This window comes from Callionymus lyra, chromosome 16 (assembly GCF_982586985.1).
Source record: "Callionymus lyra chromosome 16, fCalLyr1.hap1.1, whole genome shotgun sequence".
NCBI classification, from domain to species: Eukaryota; Metazoa; Chordata; class Actinopteri; order Syngnathiformes; family Callionymidae; genus Callionymus; species Callionymus lyra.
The window spans coordinates 6,371,415-6,386,483 of record NC_141833.1 but is presented as its reverse complement, the minus strand read 5'-3'; the positions used below and the strand labels follow the sequence as shown (position 1 = coordinate 6,386,483).

General features: G+C 40.0%; 2 protein-coding genes across 2 annotated transcripts in view; one reads left to right on the top strand and one right to left on the bottom strand.

Moving 5' to 3' along the window:
- Positions 1 to 5,463, bottom strand: part of ece2a (endothelin converting enzyme 2a) — a 78,804-nt gene extending 73,341 nt beyond the window's left edge. Inside the window, exons 1-2 of the mRNA XM_087810518.1 lie at positions 5,395 to 5,463; positions 4,675 to 4,839 (exon numbers count right to left, since the gene is read on the bottom strand). Of these exons, the coding sequence (XP_087666644.1) occupies positions 4,675 to 4,834 (160 nt within the window). The 5' untranslated portion in view covers positions 4,835 to 4,839; positions 5,395 to 5,463. The remainder of the gene's footprint in view (positions 1 to 4,674; positions 4,840 to 5,394) is intronic.
- A 2,598-nt stretch (positions 5,464 to 8,061) lies between these two features.
- Positions 8,062 to 15,000, top strand: map6d1 (MAP6 domain containing 1). Its single transcript, XM_087811316.1, has 3 exons — positions 8,062 to 8,762; positions 10,587 to 10,905; positions 14,628 to 15,000. Exons 1-3 carry the CDS (start codon positions 8,320 to 8,322, stop codon positions 14,703 to 14,705), a joined length of 840 nt encoding a protein of 279 aa, XP_087667442.1. The 5' UTR covers positions 8,062 to 8,319; the 3' UTR covers positions 14,706 to 15,000.
- Positions 15,001 to 15,069: the final 69 nt, after the last annotated feature.

The following is a 15,069-nucleotide window of genomic DNA, read 5'->3' as shown; positions in this document are numbered from 1 at the left end:
AATGTTTTCTGAATGTTCCACTCTTTCCTTGTCGAATGAATAGAACTAAAATATGTCCAAACCTCAGCCTTAAGAGCAACTTGAGCAGGCATGTATATCCTCTCGTCCTCAGTCATCACCAGGATCTCATTGTTCCTTCCACTGCAGGGAATGAAATGCTCCCATGTAGCAGCCAGAAGTCCAATAGCAAAAACCTAAATTAACAAACGCTGTGAATATTTGCATGTTAGTCGGAAATTGAAAAAATTATTTAGTTATTTCGCACACACTTAAAATATACTTTAAATATAAACCACGAAACAATAACAAAAAAAATTAAATCGATCCAGTGCTTTTGAACATTGATACATTAACGTGATAGTAAATATATATATATATATATATATATATATATATATATATATATCGCTGTATCAATTTATTTCAACCCTAGGTGCAGCACCAACAAAAGCGAAGGAATCTTCAACATAATTATGGATCCAGATGGCAATAAAAAGCTACTGCAAAAAGTTATCTTCTGATCCTTGTCCCTTGATCTGGAATATACTGTTTTGTTTTTTAAATTTAGCCAACATAAATATGATCACATTAAAAGTGTTACTTATATAACCAACTCTGCAAATACATCTTATAACAACATATCTTATACTACATAAGTAGTCGTTTAAGTAAATAACAAAGCTCAGATTTGGGTGGTATTAGGCTCCCAAAAGGTATTGTATAAGTGGAAAATCTTCCAGCAAATTAATTCAACTAATAGTATGGGGTTATGTTTTTCCCCAAAAAATACCTTTGGTATTTCAATAAAGCTATATACCAGTAAGGGGCTGTTTAATTACTCATGGGGTCTCAATATATACTGAGACTGTTGTGAGGGGCTGTGGAAAAAAGAGACGATGTAAGGATGGATAAAATTGAATTCTCAACATATAAATAAACGAATAATTATTTTTGTTATATACAAACTATAAATGAACTATGCTCATGATCTATAGATTAGCATTAGGTTAAATATATATTAAATTTAACAGATTCAAGCATAAATACACTAACATTCTTTTGACTTAATTTCAAACGTTGAGAAGATATCAATAGTTTGGACATCTATATAAAACAACCCATCCTTGAAAAGGCCGGCGATCATTAAAGCTCATAAAGGTGGTGATGTTTCCCACTTGGTATCAGGTACAGTGATGAGAACATGTTGGGCAGATGGACTCTGCCAGGGAACACAGCACATCTCCTCCTCACACAACCCACAGTAACACAATCATTACATCACCAGAGTCCGCCCTGGGAGCCAAGGCAGAGTCCTGAAATACGTGGGGTCATTACATCACTGGCAGTGGCCTGGGGGAGCGAGCAATGAAATTTCTACTGGAAACTGGATCCTGTGTGAACTGATGGTCGCAATTGCTTGGTGATGCTGCTAAAACGTACACGGGTCGGATGGGAGGTCGGAGAAGTGTTTGATGCGAGGCTGTGACACACATGACCCCGAGCTAATCTTGTTCAGCATGTTAATGACCATCAGTGGTCGTTTTTTTTTTCCAACTGGTTTCAATCTTCTGACAATCCTTGTCCTTGAGTCTTTGGTACATATAGACGGATCTCGTATGACCTTGAGGCTTTTCTGTGCCTCATATAAAATGTATGGACACACAAAGACGTGCATTCAAAACCAGACGAAAGCCAGAGCACTAGCCGTCACAAAGGGTTGCTGGGAGATTATGTTGCATATATTCCATTCGCTTCAATGGCACTTCGCATTAGGCATGGCCAATTGCTTTGACTTACGGGCTCATGAGAGCCCAGATCCCTCGGAGTCACAATTCTCAACCTGCATGGAGGAAACTGACCGAGACTGGGCGCAGATCTTGCAACTGTTTTAGTGCTTTCATATGAAGTTATGAGATTTTGACTTTTTGACATTACCAGGAAGATTTGGAATGTGACATCAAAAGTCAGACTATTGCAGTTACACCGTTCTGACACTGGAGGGAACCCGGAAACAATACTTTCAATCTGACATTTGGTTTTGGTTTACATGGCTTTTTTAAGTCTACAAATATATATTTTTTAAGGTGCTGCTTTTCTCAAATTTTATGATAGGACTCTGAAAAGTAAAGAAAAAAAATAGACAACTTGAAAATTAGCATTTTAACATACAATTAGAGAAGTGGTTTAAAGTCTCTCATCAAAAAGTGGGGTACGGAAGTTTTATCAAAACTGAAGAATTTAGGTTTCGCCTATTTCAATATAAAATAAATAAGAGCGTCAACTACAGTAAATAATGGGATGGAACCCTACAACCCTACACTCAGTGTTGGCAATTGGTACGAAATGATTCAAACATTTGTATATATTTTTTTAGATTATAATTTTAGATCAAGGTCTTCTATTAACAATACTATAACATTTTGAAATTGTCAACTTCCTTAAAGTTAAAGAGTATGTAAGATTGATAATTTTGTTTCTGGCTACCCCCCGTGCCTGAAAAGTGTAACTGCAGTGTCCTTAAATCTCTGTTTCACCATTGCCAATGTTTGAATTTGTTCACAATTCACCATTTTTGCAGATACTCTGAAGAAATGTACTTTAATAGTTTGGCTTCAATACAGTTCATACAAATAGTTTTTGACATCTGGTAACAGATATAAGCACAAATCTGATCCCTTAAATTGCTCTTCCCTTCAATCATAAACAAGCGACATTTAATCACCGCTTCCTTTTATGAGACGAGTTATGCTTCTTCGAACATTGACAGCGATTCACTCGAGCATTTTATACGAGCCAACAGTCTCTCAGGAGACGCGTGTGACTGTGGCAGCCGCTTGTCCAAGCGTGACCAGATTTGAGGGCTTTTAAGAGCTTCTTCACTCGCGGCACGTGACGCCTCGCATCTTTACAGTAGGTTTTCATATGAATACATGTCTGTGGGGAACGTGCTGGGGGAATAAATTTGGCAAAAATGAGAGCTCTAGCTAGTGACACAGTTGCTTTCACATGGGGGTAAAAATTCACACGCAGTGAGAAGGTGTTGTTCCTGCTGCAGTGTAATGCAGAGGATGCTCCCACATCTGAGCCCACTCAAGCTGCTGTAGGTGGGCGTATGACTCAGAATGCACAGAAAAAAAGTATGTTTTCCTTCCCATGTGTAGCCGTCAGTCAGATCTTTCGACACGACTTTTGAGGCCGGCAAAGTACCAGAGGATTGCACACGACATGACAGAAGAGACCTCCTTGTATTCGCAGCTATCTGAGCGTTCTTGTCTTGTCGACACAAAAGACGAGCAACAACAAAACTCACGGATTTTGACAACCTCACAAGTGTGTCCCCTCCTCTGTTCGCTCAGACACTGTAAAGAGCTGTCAACACATAACATAAACAAAGACTCAATGAAAGAGATGGAACACTAGAGCCCTCTGTGGTTCTGGGAAGGTAACAGCATAACCTACTCACAGCTGGTGGCTTTGTCTGTACACAAAAACAATAAAACATCATTACTTAAGGTTTTTTTTTATTTTGTTGAAATACACACTATGTATACAGGGCTGTCTTTACATATTATTTGAAGGATAGTGAAATACGAACAAATATAAGAGACAACGCAACATTTTTGTTAATATCCAAATTTCCCAGCGACAGCCAGCAGGTACTCATCGTTGAGGAGACATTGACATCTAGTGGAGAGTCAAGTAAATTACAACATATTTGACAAGAAGTTTACTTTAGGCATCCGGAAAGCAAAGGTATATTCAAGTGTACTGATAGTATACTTATTATATACTAAAAGGAAAGTAGTTTACATTTGATACATGCATCAAAATAGAACACTGATGTATACTTGTAGTCACACTTACATTAGAATTATTTTTTTCTTTGTGAAACAGTATTATTGTGGTGGTCCAGTAGTAAATTTTGCAAAGCATTATGGGAGTGGTGATCAGTGGCAGAAGACCAAAGACTTGTGTTATTGCTAGAAAGACATTAGAAGACTTAGAAGTAAGTAAGTAAAGTAAAGGTTATTTGTAAAGCGCTTTAACAATCAAAAACAATACAAAGCTAAAATATTTGCTTTGAGCCATCATCCCCTCATCATAAATCCATACGTGTATGATCATGCAGTACTGGAGTTCAGGTTTTTAGCAAAAAGAATGTGTGCTCATTTGCATTATCGATGTACTTTAAAGACATGCACACAAAAAATTGAAACATTCAAAATACCTTTTTCATAAGGCAAGTTCTAGTCCCTTTTTTTAAGGATTTGTAACTTTATTATTGTGGTCTTGCCTATAATGGTTGATGAATCTTTATTTGACAAATATACTCGAATGTTATGTACCTCCAAACACCAGTATAAACAATCTGAACAGAACACTTAAGGTTCTAATAGTATAGAGATTAATATAACCAAAATTATACTTCAGTTTACTTCAAATTTTCCAATTTATAACACTTTTGGTACAGTACAAGTTACCCTAGAATACTTACTATTTTTACGATAAGTATACTTATAATAAAATTATCTTAAGGTATAATAATTTTGACTAAGGGCGACGAGTAGTAAAAGAGGTTCCCAGCATCCAAAAGAAACTTTAGTGAGCCCAACTTGTTCTAAAGAACTTAACTCGAGTTTTTTTTACAAAAAGCAAGTAAATGAATCGACTTACCAAGCATAAGGATGGAGTCTTCCTTCTTGATGTGTTTTTCGATTAGATGTTGGAACTTGGAAAAATCTCCCAGCCAGTCGTAACAGATCTCCGTCTTGTATCTTTCATCCCAGTAGTCCACATCTTTATATCTCAAGTTATTCTTGGGCAGGCTTTCCATGTCAACTACGAAAACAAACAATATATACAAATCAAAGAAGTGTGAGGTAAAGAATGTTGCACAGCTTCCACTTAAAATATACACATTTATTATTTAATATTATTTTTCACAACTGGGCCAGAGGCAGCAGCGTCATGTGGTGTATAAACAGTAATGTAAGCTTTAGTATATTACATCAGGTACTTACCACTGGAACGGGAGAGAGGTTGAGAGCAAATAAATGTTGTTTTGAATCACTTTTTAATGTGACCGTGAAGGAGAACAGATTTAGTGTAAAATAAAATAATTATGACAATTGAGTCAACGAATTTGAGGTGTATAATATAAAGTTTAATTCATGGATCTAACATACCAGTATGTTTTAAACATATAATATATGGTCGATCTTTATTTGTAGCCAAGAGATGACAGTTGTGCTACTGCGCATGCGTTGTTTATGTACCCCCAGACACACGTGTAGCGACAGAAACCTCTTTATTTCTTTATCATGAGCACTCAACGCGACTATTAAAGCCCAAGTCGAGGGTTTATCGTATATACTTAATCGTTGCTGTACTTACAGGGTCGTTCGGTTACAGATACCTTTTGTTTTCACAGAGGTTTGAGTTTCTCTTTCCACTCAGTGGGCGGAGCAGGAGGTTTACGGAAGTATGTTGCATTCAGGGACAATCCGTCAAAACAACCACTCGTGCTTTTTAACCGTGTCAATAGAGTAATGCAAAAATATTTATCATGCCAGGAATGATCAGCCAGAAAAAGTTGAATATAGTTAAATAAACAAAGTAAAAATAAAAACATTTGAGTGTAGATATATAAAACTGAAATTTCTGAAAACTTCTCTGCCCGGAATTATTTCACTGTTTTGAATTCCTTTAATATAAAGACTGCATCTGTCATATATTTTACTATTTAAAATAGCCATTATACCATTCAATAAATTAAGAAATATTTCATTTTATATACATTTCGATAAGATATAAAAGCACACACAAGACAAATTAAAAAGAGGATTTAAAAAATGTCTTCATATAAAGATCTTTTACAAGTAACATGTAAAGTTGAACTATTCCAATATATATGTAAATATGTTGGCTATTTATGGGAAACCTTTCCAAACGGCCGTGGCGGGCCATGCAATTCATACATGAGCCTTCAGGGGCGCTCGTTTGAATTTATCCAACTCTTAATAACTACTTTAAAGTCATTTATCCACATAGATCCGACCATGTTCTGTTGTAGGTATATAAGACGTTAAGAGAAATATCAAATGAGCACAACATCAGCGTATCACTAATAATATCACTACGACTACGAGTCTGTGTGGTTTCCATGGCAACAATAAGCGCTTCCCTTAGTGAGGAACCAAAACCAGTGCACAAGTCTCTTTACATTGCAGCTACAGCTGCGACATACACAAAAAGCATCACTAATAACCTTATAAAAGCGCAACATTATTTAGTAAAATTGCATTTACTCCAGGGCCGGGTCTAGACAGGCATGTATGAGGGGGCAGCCCCAAATCTTGAGGGGGCATTGTGTCAGGACCCCTCTTGCCCCTGCCTAGACCCCGCCCTGATTTACTCACATAGTTTATGGACTAAAAGTTCCTGACATATCCTTTGACCACTTGTGACAAACCCGCCTATGTCCATTTTATTGTATTATTGTGACCTCATGCAGGACTTCTGTTCATTAGTTATGACATAGGATTTCAGGATCAGCTTTAAAATTCTGGTTCTTACTTTCAGAACTATTCATGGTCAGGCTCCTCCTTACATCACTGATCTGATCCAGCCTTACACCCCAGCTCGGGCTCTGAGGTCTGTGGATCAGAATCTACTGATGGTTCCTGAACACGTTTCAGGACCAGAGGAGAGAAATCCTTCCAGGCTGTTGCTCCTAAGCTTTGGAACGATCTTCCTCTCCCTCTGTGTTTGATGGATCTACTGACTCCTTCAAGAAACATCTTAAGACATTTTTATTTGTGCTTTTCCTTGATTTTCTGGAACTCTTGTGTATGTCTTATGTGTCTTGACCTTTTAAAGTATATATTTTAACTGTGTATTGTTTTTGATTGTTAAAGCGCTTTGTGATCCTGGTCCAGAAGGCGCCTTAAAAATAACCTTTACTGACGTTATTATTTGCTTTCAGCACCATGGACAGCATTGTGTTTTGTTTTTGTTTTTTCAGCAAAGATTTGTCAACAAACTGTAAGATGAGTTATGAGCCTAAATAAAGTGTTCAAACAATCGTACGTTTTAAGAGGAAAACACACTTCTTTATCAAGGTCACGGTTTTAATTGGATTTAATTAACTATACCATACAAAATGTTTTGGCCACTACTTAAATGCAGTTTTGACCAGTGACCAGCAGATAGCAGTACTGTAATACTTTTAACTCCCGTTAATTCAGAGGTGGATGAGTGATGGTAAACAGGAGACCTGGACTAAGTGCGCCCCTTAGACTGCATTCATGTGGCCCCTGTGAGTTCTAAATTATGTAGAAACAAAAACATATGTTTTTCTTTACTTGTTTCTATTATTTATAGCTCAATTCTGAATAAATATAGAAAAAACGACATCAATATTATATAAATGGGTTTTTTGTTTTTACGTGTATGTGTTCTTTAATTAGGTCTGCCCATCAAAAAAATCCAAAAATTTATTTTGTTAGTGTTTTGAAGTGATAACAACGTCGTATGTGACACAATTCCTCTAAGTCCTCTAAAATAGAAAGTCATTGCTGAAAGTACCTGAAGCTCCAGGGGCCACATTTTATACATATATATATATATATATATACATATATAAATATATACTGTATATTTGCGTTGTAGTAACTTGAGACTTGTTTTTTTTGTTTGTTTCCCATTGTGTGCAGGCTTTTCGCCATTTCTATTTTTGATCGATGGCTCCTCACAACTTACACTGTATAAAATGTGGCCCCTGGAGCTTCGGGTACTTTCAGCAATGACATTCTATTTTAGAGGACTTAAGACTCATTGTGTCACACACTAGACGTTATTATCATTTCAAAACACTAAAAAAAAAGAAGGAGAAGCCAACCTAAGAGCGACTAAAAAGGCGGTGCGATAGGTACTGACCACTGCGGAATGGGAGGGTCCTTGAAGAGCTGCACTTGTGTAGTAGAACGAGAGCTCCAGCAGTTTGGTTAAGTCTGCAAAGAGAACATTCAGAGGAAACCTCGAGCTACTGTGAAGGTAAAATAAAAAAGATTGGGACATAGATTATGGTATGGAAGTGTCAGACGTGAGGAGTCGCTCCAACACATTCCTCTGCACAGTGGAGCCACTACACACCACGTGGTTAGACGCTCCCCGGTGGACCGGCTCCTCTTCTCTGCTGAGATGGAATCAGGGATCGTAAGAACTCAGGATCGAACACGAGAGGAGTTCAGTTTCTGGATGTAAAGCCTTTTTTTTTCTTTTCTTTCTATTTCTGCGTCTGCACTTCACATCCGTGCCATGGCTTGGCCGTGTATTAGCAGAGTCTGCTGCCTGGCTCGCTTCTGGGACCAGCTGGAGAAATCGGACCTGTCCGTCCCCCTCACCATCCAGAACTACTCGGACATCGGGGAGCAGGAGGTTCGGTCCGTGGCCAAGCAGGTGTTGGTGTCGGAGCGAGCGGCAGCCGGCGCCGGCGGCGGCGGGACCCGGGAAGCCTTCACGGTGCGCAGGGAGACTTGTCGCCCTCCCCGAGGAGACCACCAGCCACCCGGGGTCCCGTTCTCCAGCGTCACCCAGTACAAGCAGGACTTCAAACCCTGGCCCATCCCCAGGAAGGATAACCCCCCCTGGATCGCCGCGGGTGCCAACAGGACGGAGAACGTGTCCCAGGACAACAGCACTCAGAGCCGGGTTCATCAGTCCCTGGACACCCTGGAGGAGAGCAAGACCAGCTCCTACAGGTACTGACCCAGAATCTCACAACTTGTTAAAAGTTATTTGGAGCGATGTACTCCAAGACAATGTCAAATGACCTACGATATTTTTATCCAAAACGGTCTGGCTTCTTCTTTTTTTTAAATTATATAATACGTTTTTTCCTGCTTAATATTAACCTCTTAATACCTATCAAACATTTAAGCATGGCTGTGGAGAAAATCCAAATAATAAAATTAGATAAATGCAAAAATGTTTTATTTGTTCTAGTCCAAATCCGGGAACTCCGGTTTCCTCCCACAGTCCAAAAACATAAAGAAGTTGATTGGAAACTTGTCTGTAGGCTGCGTGCGTTGTGTGCCCTGCGACAGACTGGCCTCCTGTTCAGGGTGTCCCCCCCCCCCTCCTGAAGAAACTGGGATAGGCTCCGGCCCCCCCCCCGCAACCCCCATAATGGAATAAGTTGCACTTTGCACATATGTTACGACTTAAAAAAAAAAAATCGGGCCAAATCTGACACCCGGAAAAACGGACAATTTCAAGTCACTTAGAAATTTCCTTATTTTGAAAGTACATTGTTAATGTCATAAATGACTATTCTAGCTGGAAATGTCTGGTTTTTAATGGAATATCTACATAGGTCTATAGAGGCCTATTTCCAGCAACCATCCCTCCAGTGTTCTAATGAAATATTGTGTTTGCTAATTGTGTTAGAAGGCCGATGAACGATAAGACCTGACCTCCCTATGAGCATGTTGAGTGTGTGGAGCATCACAGTTGTGGGTTCCATTGTTCTCTCAAAATGGCCAGAAAAAAAAGAAAACTTTCATGTTCTTAGAATTCAAGGATAATCCATGTAATAAAAAAAAAGACACTGAAGATTTCCTACAACGGTGTGTACTAGGATCTTCAGAGAGCAGCACAAACTGCTTTTCCTGAGTAGAAAAAGAAGTGGGAGGCCCCCGGTGCACAACTGAGCAATAAGACAAGTTCATTAGATTCTCTAGTTTGAGAAATAGGCGCCTCAGAGGTGCTCTTTTGGCAGCTCCATTTAATGGCACCTGCAAAACACCAGTGTCAACATCTAGAGTGAAGAGGCGACTCTGGGATTCTGGCCTTCTAGGCAGAGTAAAGAAAAAAAGTTTGAGGTGTTTGGATCACAGAAGAACATTTGTAAGACGCAGACCAATTGAAAAGATGCTGGAACATCATCTGTCGAGCATGGTGGAGGTCTGGTGCTGGTCAGGTGCTGGTAAAGAAGGAGATTTGTACAGGGTACAGGGGATTTTGAACAAGAAAGGCTATCACTCCATTTTGCAACGCCATGCCATTCCCTGTAGACAGCACTGGATTGGAACCAGTCTCACCGTACAACAGGACAATGACCCAAAGCACAGCTCCAAGTTATGCAAGAGCCAAAGTCTTGCCTATATGTTCAACTTTTTGATCAAAAAAAGTGTGAGTTTTAATGGAAAAAACAAAATTGTACGGGTTACCCCAAACTTTGGAACGTCATTTCTCTTCTATCGCTTCCAACGCCATTCATCAATTCAAATTCAATTCAAATTTCCCAAAGAAAGGGTGACAAAAAGCAAACATCTTTCAGAAATTCTATGCAAAACTATTTTGTGCTATATCGTTATCATAATATAAAATGGTCCATACGCTAATAGAACATTCTTTCATATTGCTAACCCCGAGTAGAAACAAAAGCTTATTATCCGGTCTGTCCTGGTGGTCTTGTGAATGATCACAACAAGTAGGCCAGCTGATGCCTGACTCATATCTCTAAATCCTTTTCTGTTTTATTTGGGGGTTCATAATGTGTATTTAAATGCTTGTGTCTCCAGGCAGGAGTACAGGCCATGGACTGGTGTCCGACCTGCTAAAAGCGCCAAAAAACCTGCCGGACTTCCCGGAAGCCACCCGGGTACGAACACCCTCCACATCCAACCGGAGACCAGCTACCAGGCGGCGTACAACGGCGGGGCTCAGAGATCTGCTGGGATTCACCAGAGCGGGAGTACAATCTTCTCAGCGAGCAATAACGTACACTCCGACCCCCCGGTGAGCGCCGGTGCCACACGGACCACCACGACCACACTCTCTGATGCACACCCGGGTGTCCCACATGAGGCGGCCGAGCTCAGGGCCACACTGAAAGGAGAGGTGGGTGCGTCGTTCTTCCAACAGCGTTTCCAGGTTGAAGACTTTGGTCACCATGGCAACGTGTTTCTTGTTGTACTGATGCAGCGATCTGTATCGTTGGTGCTCAAAGTGACCCAGCGTTTTTTAAAACAGGAAGTGGCCCGGAGGAGCTGCTGGTTCTAATTACTCTGCCCTACATAGAAGCAGTGGAACAGAAGATTCTTCTCATTAGTTAAAAAGATGGTATTGTCAGTAGAGAAACAAACATTACCAAGAATAGTTGAACAATATGCAGTGTCATTTTAATTACAGCGACAAGACATGGCAAAAGCACAATGTAGAGGAGGGGACTTAGTGAAGTCCCGTTCTAGTGTCTCTGGTTCTCGGTCTCGGGCTCCTGGGTTAAGCAGGGCCAGATGGACTCAAGTGGCTGTCTGGTTTCCCTTCTTAGGGCCCTCCGACCAGATACCTTGGTAGGGGTCAGTGGGTGTCAGGGGACTTGAGGACTTGGCCATGAGCCACTGGAGCCCCAAGGTCCCTAGAATCAAGGAATGGATCAAGTTTTGGAGTAAAGGCCTAGGGTCCTCCACCAACTGCATGCCTCCTGAACAAGCCTACTGGTGCGTTCTAGTACGTCGTAATTCCTTGTGGTACTTTAGAATAACAAAGTAGTTCAAATTCAGTGGAAAAAAATGTTCTCTTTAAAATGAGAAACGTCATCAAGTAAACATCCCGAGTACCTGATAGACCATGTCCAAAGCAGGACAGACAAAACAAAACAAGTTATAAAAAAAAGTGCTGGTCCACAATAATTAATTTAATTACAAGTCAAAACAAATTATATTGGCTTGTAGCTGGTTCAAAAGGAAGTAAACGTTAATGTAGATTAAATATTTTTTTTTGTTAATTGCGTTTGATTCAAAACATTTAGCTTGTAAATATATCTCCTTCTTTCCTGAATCTCTTGCAAAAACAAAGGTTATTTAAAGTAATGTTTAATTATAATTAATCCAAGTTAATCAATGTTAGAACTGTGATGAATGTAATTGAAAAATGTAAACTTTGCACAGCATTTGTTTGCATTAAATTGCCTCACATGGCACCGTATAAAAAAAAGGGTAAGGAATTCAAGTGGCTCAGGCGAGAGTTTCAAAATCATTCTCCTCTCCTCGGATCATTGACTCCAACTTGTAGCTGGGTTTGCTGTCACAAACACACCCGACTCTGTTGTTAATGCAGCACTGCAACATCGCACTTTCACCATATAATCCATCAAACGACGCGCCTTCTTCCACTTCTCTGCCTCTCCGTCACTATCTATCACACGCTGCATCTCATTACTTCCCCGCCCTCGCCCCTCTGCTGCCTCTCAGCTCATCTACGCCAGACTAGCAAAACACAATCCTCTGTTGTGTTCAGCAGCGTGGGAAATGGGATGCGGTCCAGGAGGAAGGGGTTGAAGGGAGGAAGAGATGGAATGAGAAGAGAAAAACAATAGGAGGCAAGAGGGAAAAGAGAGGCAGCAGTGGATTTAGGGATTAAATGTGGCTTTTTAACGTGATTGCATGCAGCTTTTCCACTCAGTGTTGATGAAAAATGACAATTTTCATGCGGATGCTTAATAATGAGGTTGTAGCTGGAAGTCAAAAGTCTGGGAAGCAGCTTCAGGACTCGAGATCTTGAGTTCAGCAGGTTCGCTTTTGTATTGAACAACCACTGATGAGGCGTCATTAGCTTTTGTCCTGTCGGAGGTGAACAATTTGACAAATTGACGCGAGCAATAATGAGGCTGTTGGCGGCTGCCGAGCCGCCTTCGTCAACAAAAGCCGATTTAAATCTCAGCCTCTCAATCTGTTGATGAATCGATGCGTCCCAAACACACAGAGGTGGAGGTTCTTTGTCTCCAGTATGATCCGGCGTGAGTTGAAATCCGTCTGACACCTTTGAAGAGACGCTGTGAGTCATGTTGGCGGCGTGTGTGTGTGTGTGTGTGTGTGTGTGTGTGTGTGTGTGTGTGTGTGTGTGTGTGTGTGTGTGTGTGTGTGTGTGTGGGCCGAATCCTCATCATCTCCGAGGGGTTTGTGTCACTCCACTCTGCTGTGATCTAGATTGTGTGCCAGCAGCTCATCCTTTCATAAAGTGTCCTGAACTCTCCGTGCAACTGGGCCAGAAGTATTTTTAGTGTTCTCCAAAAAGTCTTGGGTTAAACATCCAGCACCATCTTTCTGTTCCATCGATTTTCTTTTTCTTCTTAACTTCTTTACTTTCATTTGAATCAGTTGGTTTTTTCGGCTTTTATTCCGTATTTTAGAAACCATTACTGATGATAAGCTAGTATTTTGTATTTTAAGACTATTTTCAGAGCAGCAGAAACATTGTTTCACATCTTTTCATTTGTCAAGTTTATCTTTCGATAAATATATGAAAAACAGATCATTTTGTTCCACTGTTCACCTCCTGCGAATGCTCCCGTTTTACGTCGTAGAACGGTGTGTTAGGAAGCTCAGAGAATCTGTTCAGCTGCTACCAGAACCAAATGAACTGACGGGTGCCAGCTGAACATTGTGTTCTCGATAATAACATTTGATTTCTTTTAGTTTCACTGAAACACTATACCCATAAAGTCAGTTTTAGAAGACACAATTTAGCCACAAAATATCACTGGCAGAAGGTAAAAGGAAAAGTTACAGTAGGAAAAATCTTGCCCTAAATAACATTGACATAGTTTACAATAGGCCGAGTTAAAAAACTAAAAATGTAGCCCCTAAAAAGAGAAATAGCCCACATTTCCCCTCGAAATTAAGTCTGTTACATCGGAAACTTCAAGTTTAGATTCTGATGATTCTGACCTTATGTATCCGAGATACAGGACCACAACATCACAATAAGGGAAACAAATGTCAGCATTAAAGAATAGTTGCCAGTTCAAATCACTTAAAATCTATATATATGTATATATATATTATTATTAAATTATTATTTAAATGCATATGTCAGTAGAAAGAGTGAACCAAAAACTCATATTTAAAAAGAGAAGCAGGTTGAGCTGCATCAAATGTAAGCACTGGAAAACCTGTCAGCACTTGAATGCAAGATTTTACATTAACAATATGGGAGGAAGCAACAGTAAAGAGACTAAATGCTTGAATGTCATAGAACACATTTGAACTTCCCTTCTCTTAAGAGTTTGCCCTTTGAGACTGATAGTCCAAATCCAGAATGACTTGAGTCTCAAACCTGCTGCTGACAGAGACAGAATTTAGATAATATTCAAATGTAATTATTATGTTTCTTTGATCGGACCGGCCTGAACGATAAGGGGCCTACCTAAAAAAAGACTGCTAATTCTTCTTCTTTGTGCTTTTTAAATCTGTAGCTATTACTTCTTTGCTCTCCTTTTACTTTTACCTCTGCACTTTTCAGCCCAAAAGTCCATCCAAAGATGAACTAAATTCAGACCTACAAACTAACCTCTAAACTGCTAACCTGGAGCAGCAGACAAAGTTTCCATCTCACTTTGTTTAGTTGAGATCATCCTAGGCGAAGGGTTTTGTCAGGAATGGTAGGAGTAGATATCCCTGGAGCGAGGCCTATGGAACTCAGCAGAGAAAAGATCAATAAAAAAAAATGAAGCCAGAATAACTGACAAGTTTGAGCAGAGACGAGGGACTACTTAGTTACAAATGCTCAAAGTTGTTGTGATCGCATGTGAAAATAAAAAAAACTAATCTCTCTGCGTCTAGGAAAACCTGGTACGGACCAAGTTCGCCCTGAATCCCTCAGCCGTCTTTCAAAGTGGACCAAGAGGCTGCAACAACTGATCGGACTGGAAGAGTTTCCAGCCGGTCCAACAACAACAGAATCTATGCAATTGAACGCATCGGGAGAAGAAGGGAGGCAGAGGACGTATAGAGAGACGCCCCACTTTACACAACCTCTCCTCCGGCCCTGTTGCCATGGAGATGAATATGCATGATGTAGTTTTTAAAAAATGGCTGCTGTGGGAATGAGTCAGTTGACTATACGTGCTGTGATGTGCATCAGTGTGAAGTGTGTTCATTCGTTGTTGCTAGAAATCTGCTTGAATTATCCTGTTCTGTTGGGAAATAATTAATACAAACGTTTTGTAAAGATTCTTGACAACTGTAAATAAAATCTGTACAAACATATCTGAGTTTGGTTTCT

Bases quoted from the DNA above. Each gene is read 5' to 3' on its own strand.
- map6d1 (XM_087811316.1), top strand. From the start codon at position 8,320: ATGGCTTGGCCGTGTATTAGCAGAGTCTGCTGCCTGGCTCGCTTCTGG. The intron at 8,763-10,586 runs GTACTGACCCAG...TTGTGTCTCCAG, and splicing joins AGCAAGACCAGCTCCTACAG to GCAGGAGTACAGGCCATGGA. The intron at 10,906-14,627 runs GTGGGTGCGTCG...CTCTGCGTCTAG, and splicing joins GGGCCACACTGAAAGGAGAG to GAAAACCTGGTACGGACCAA.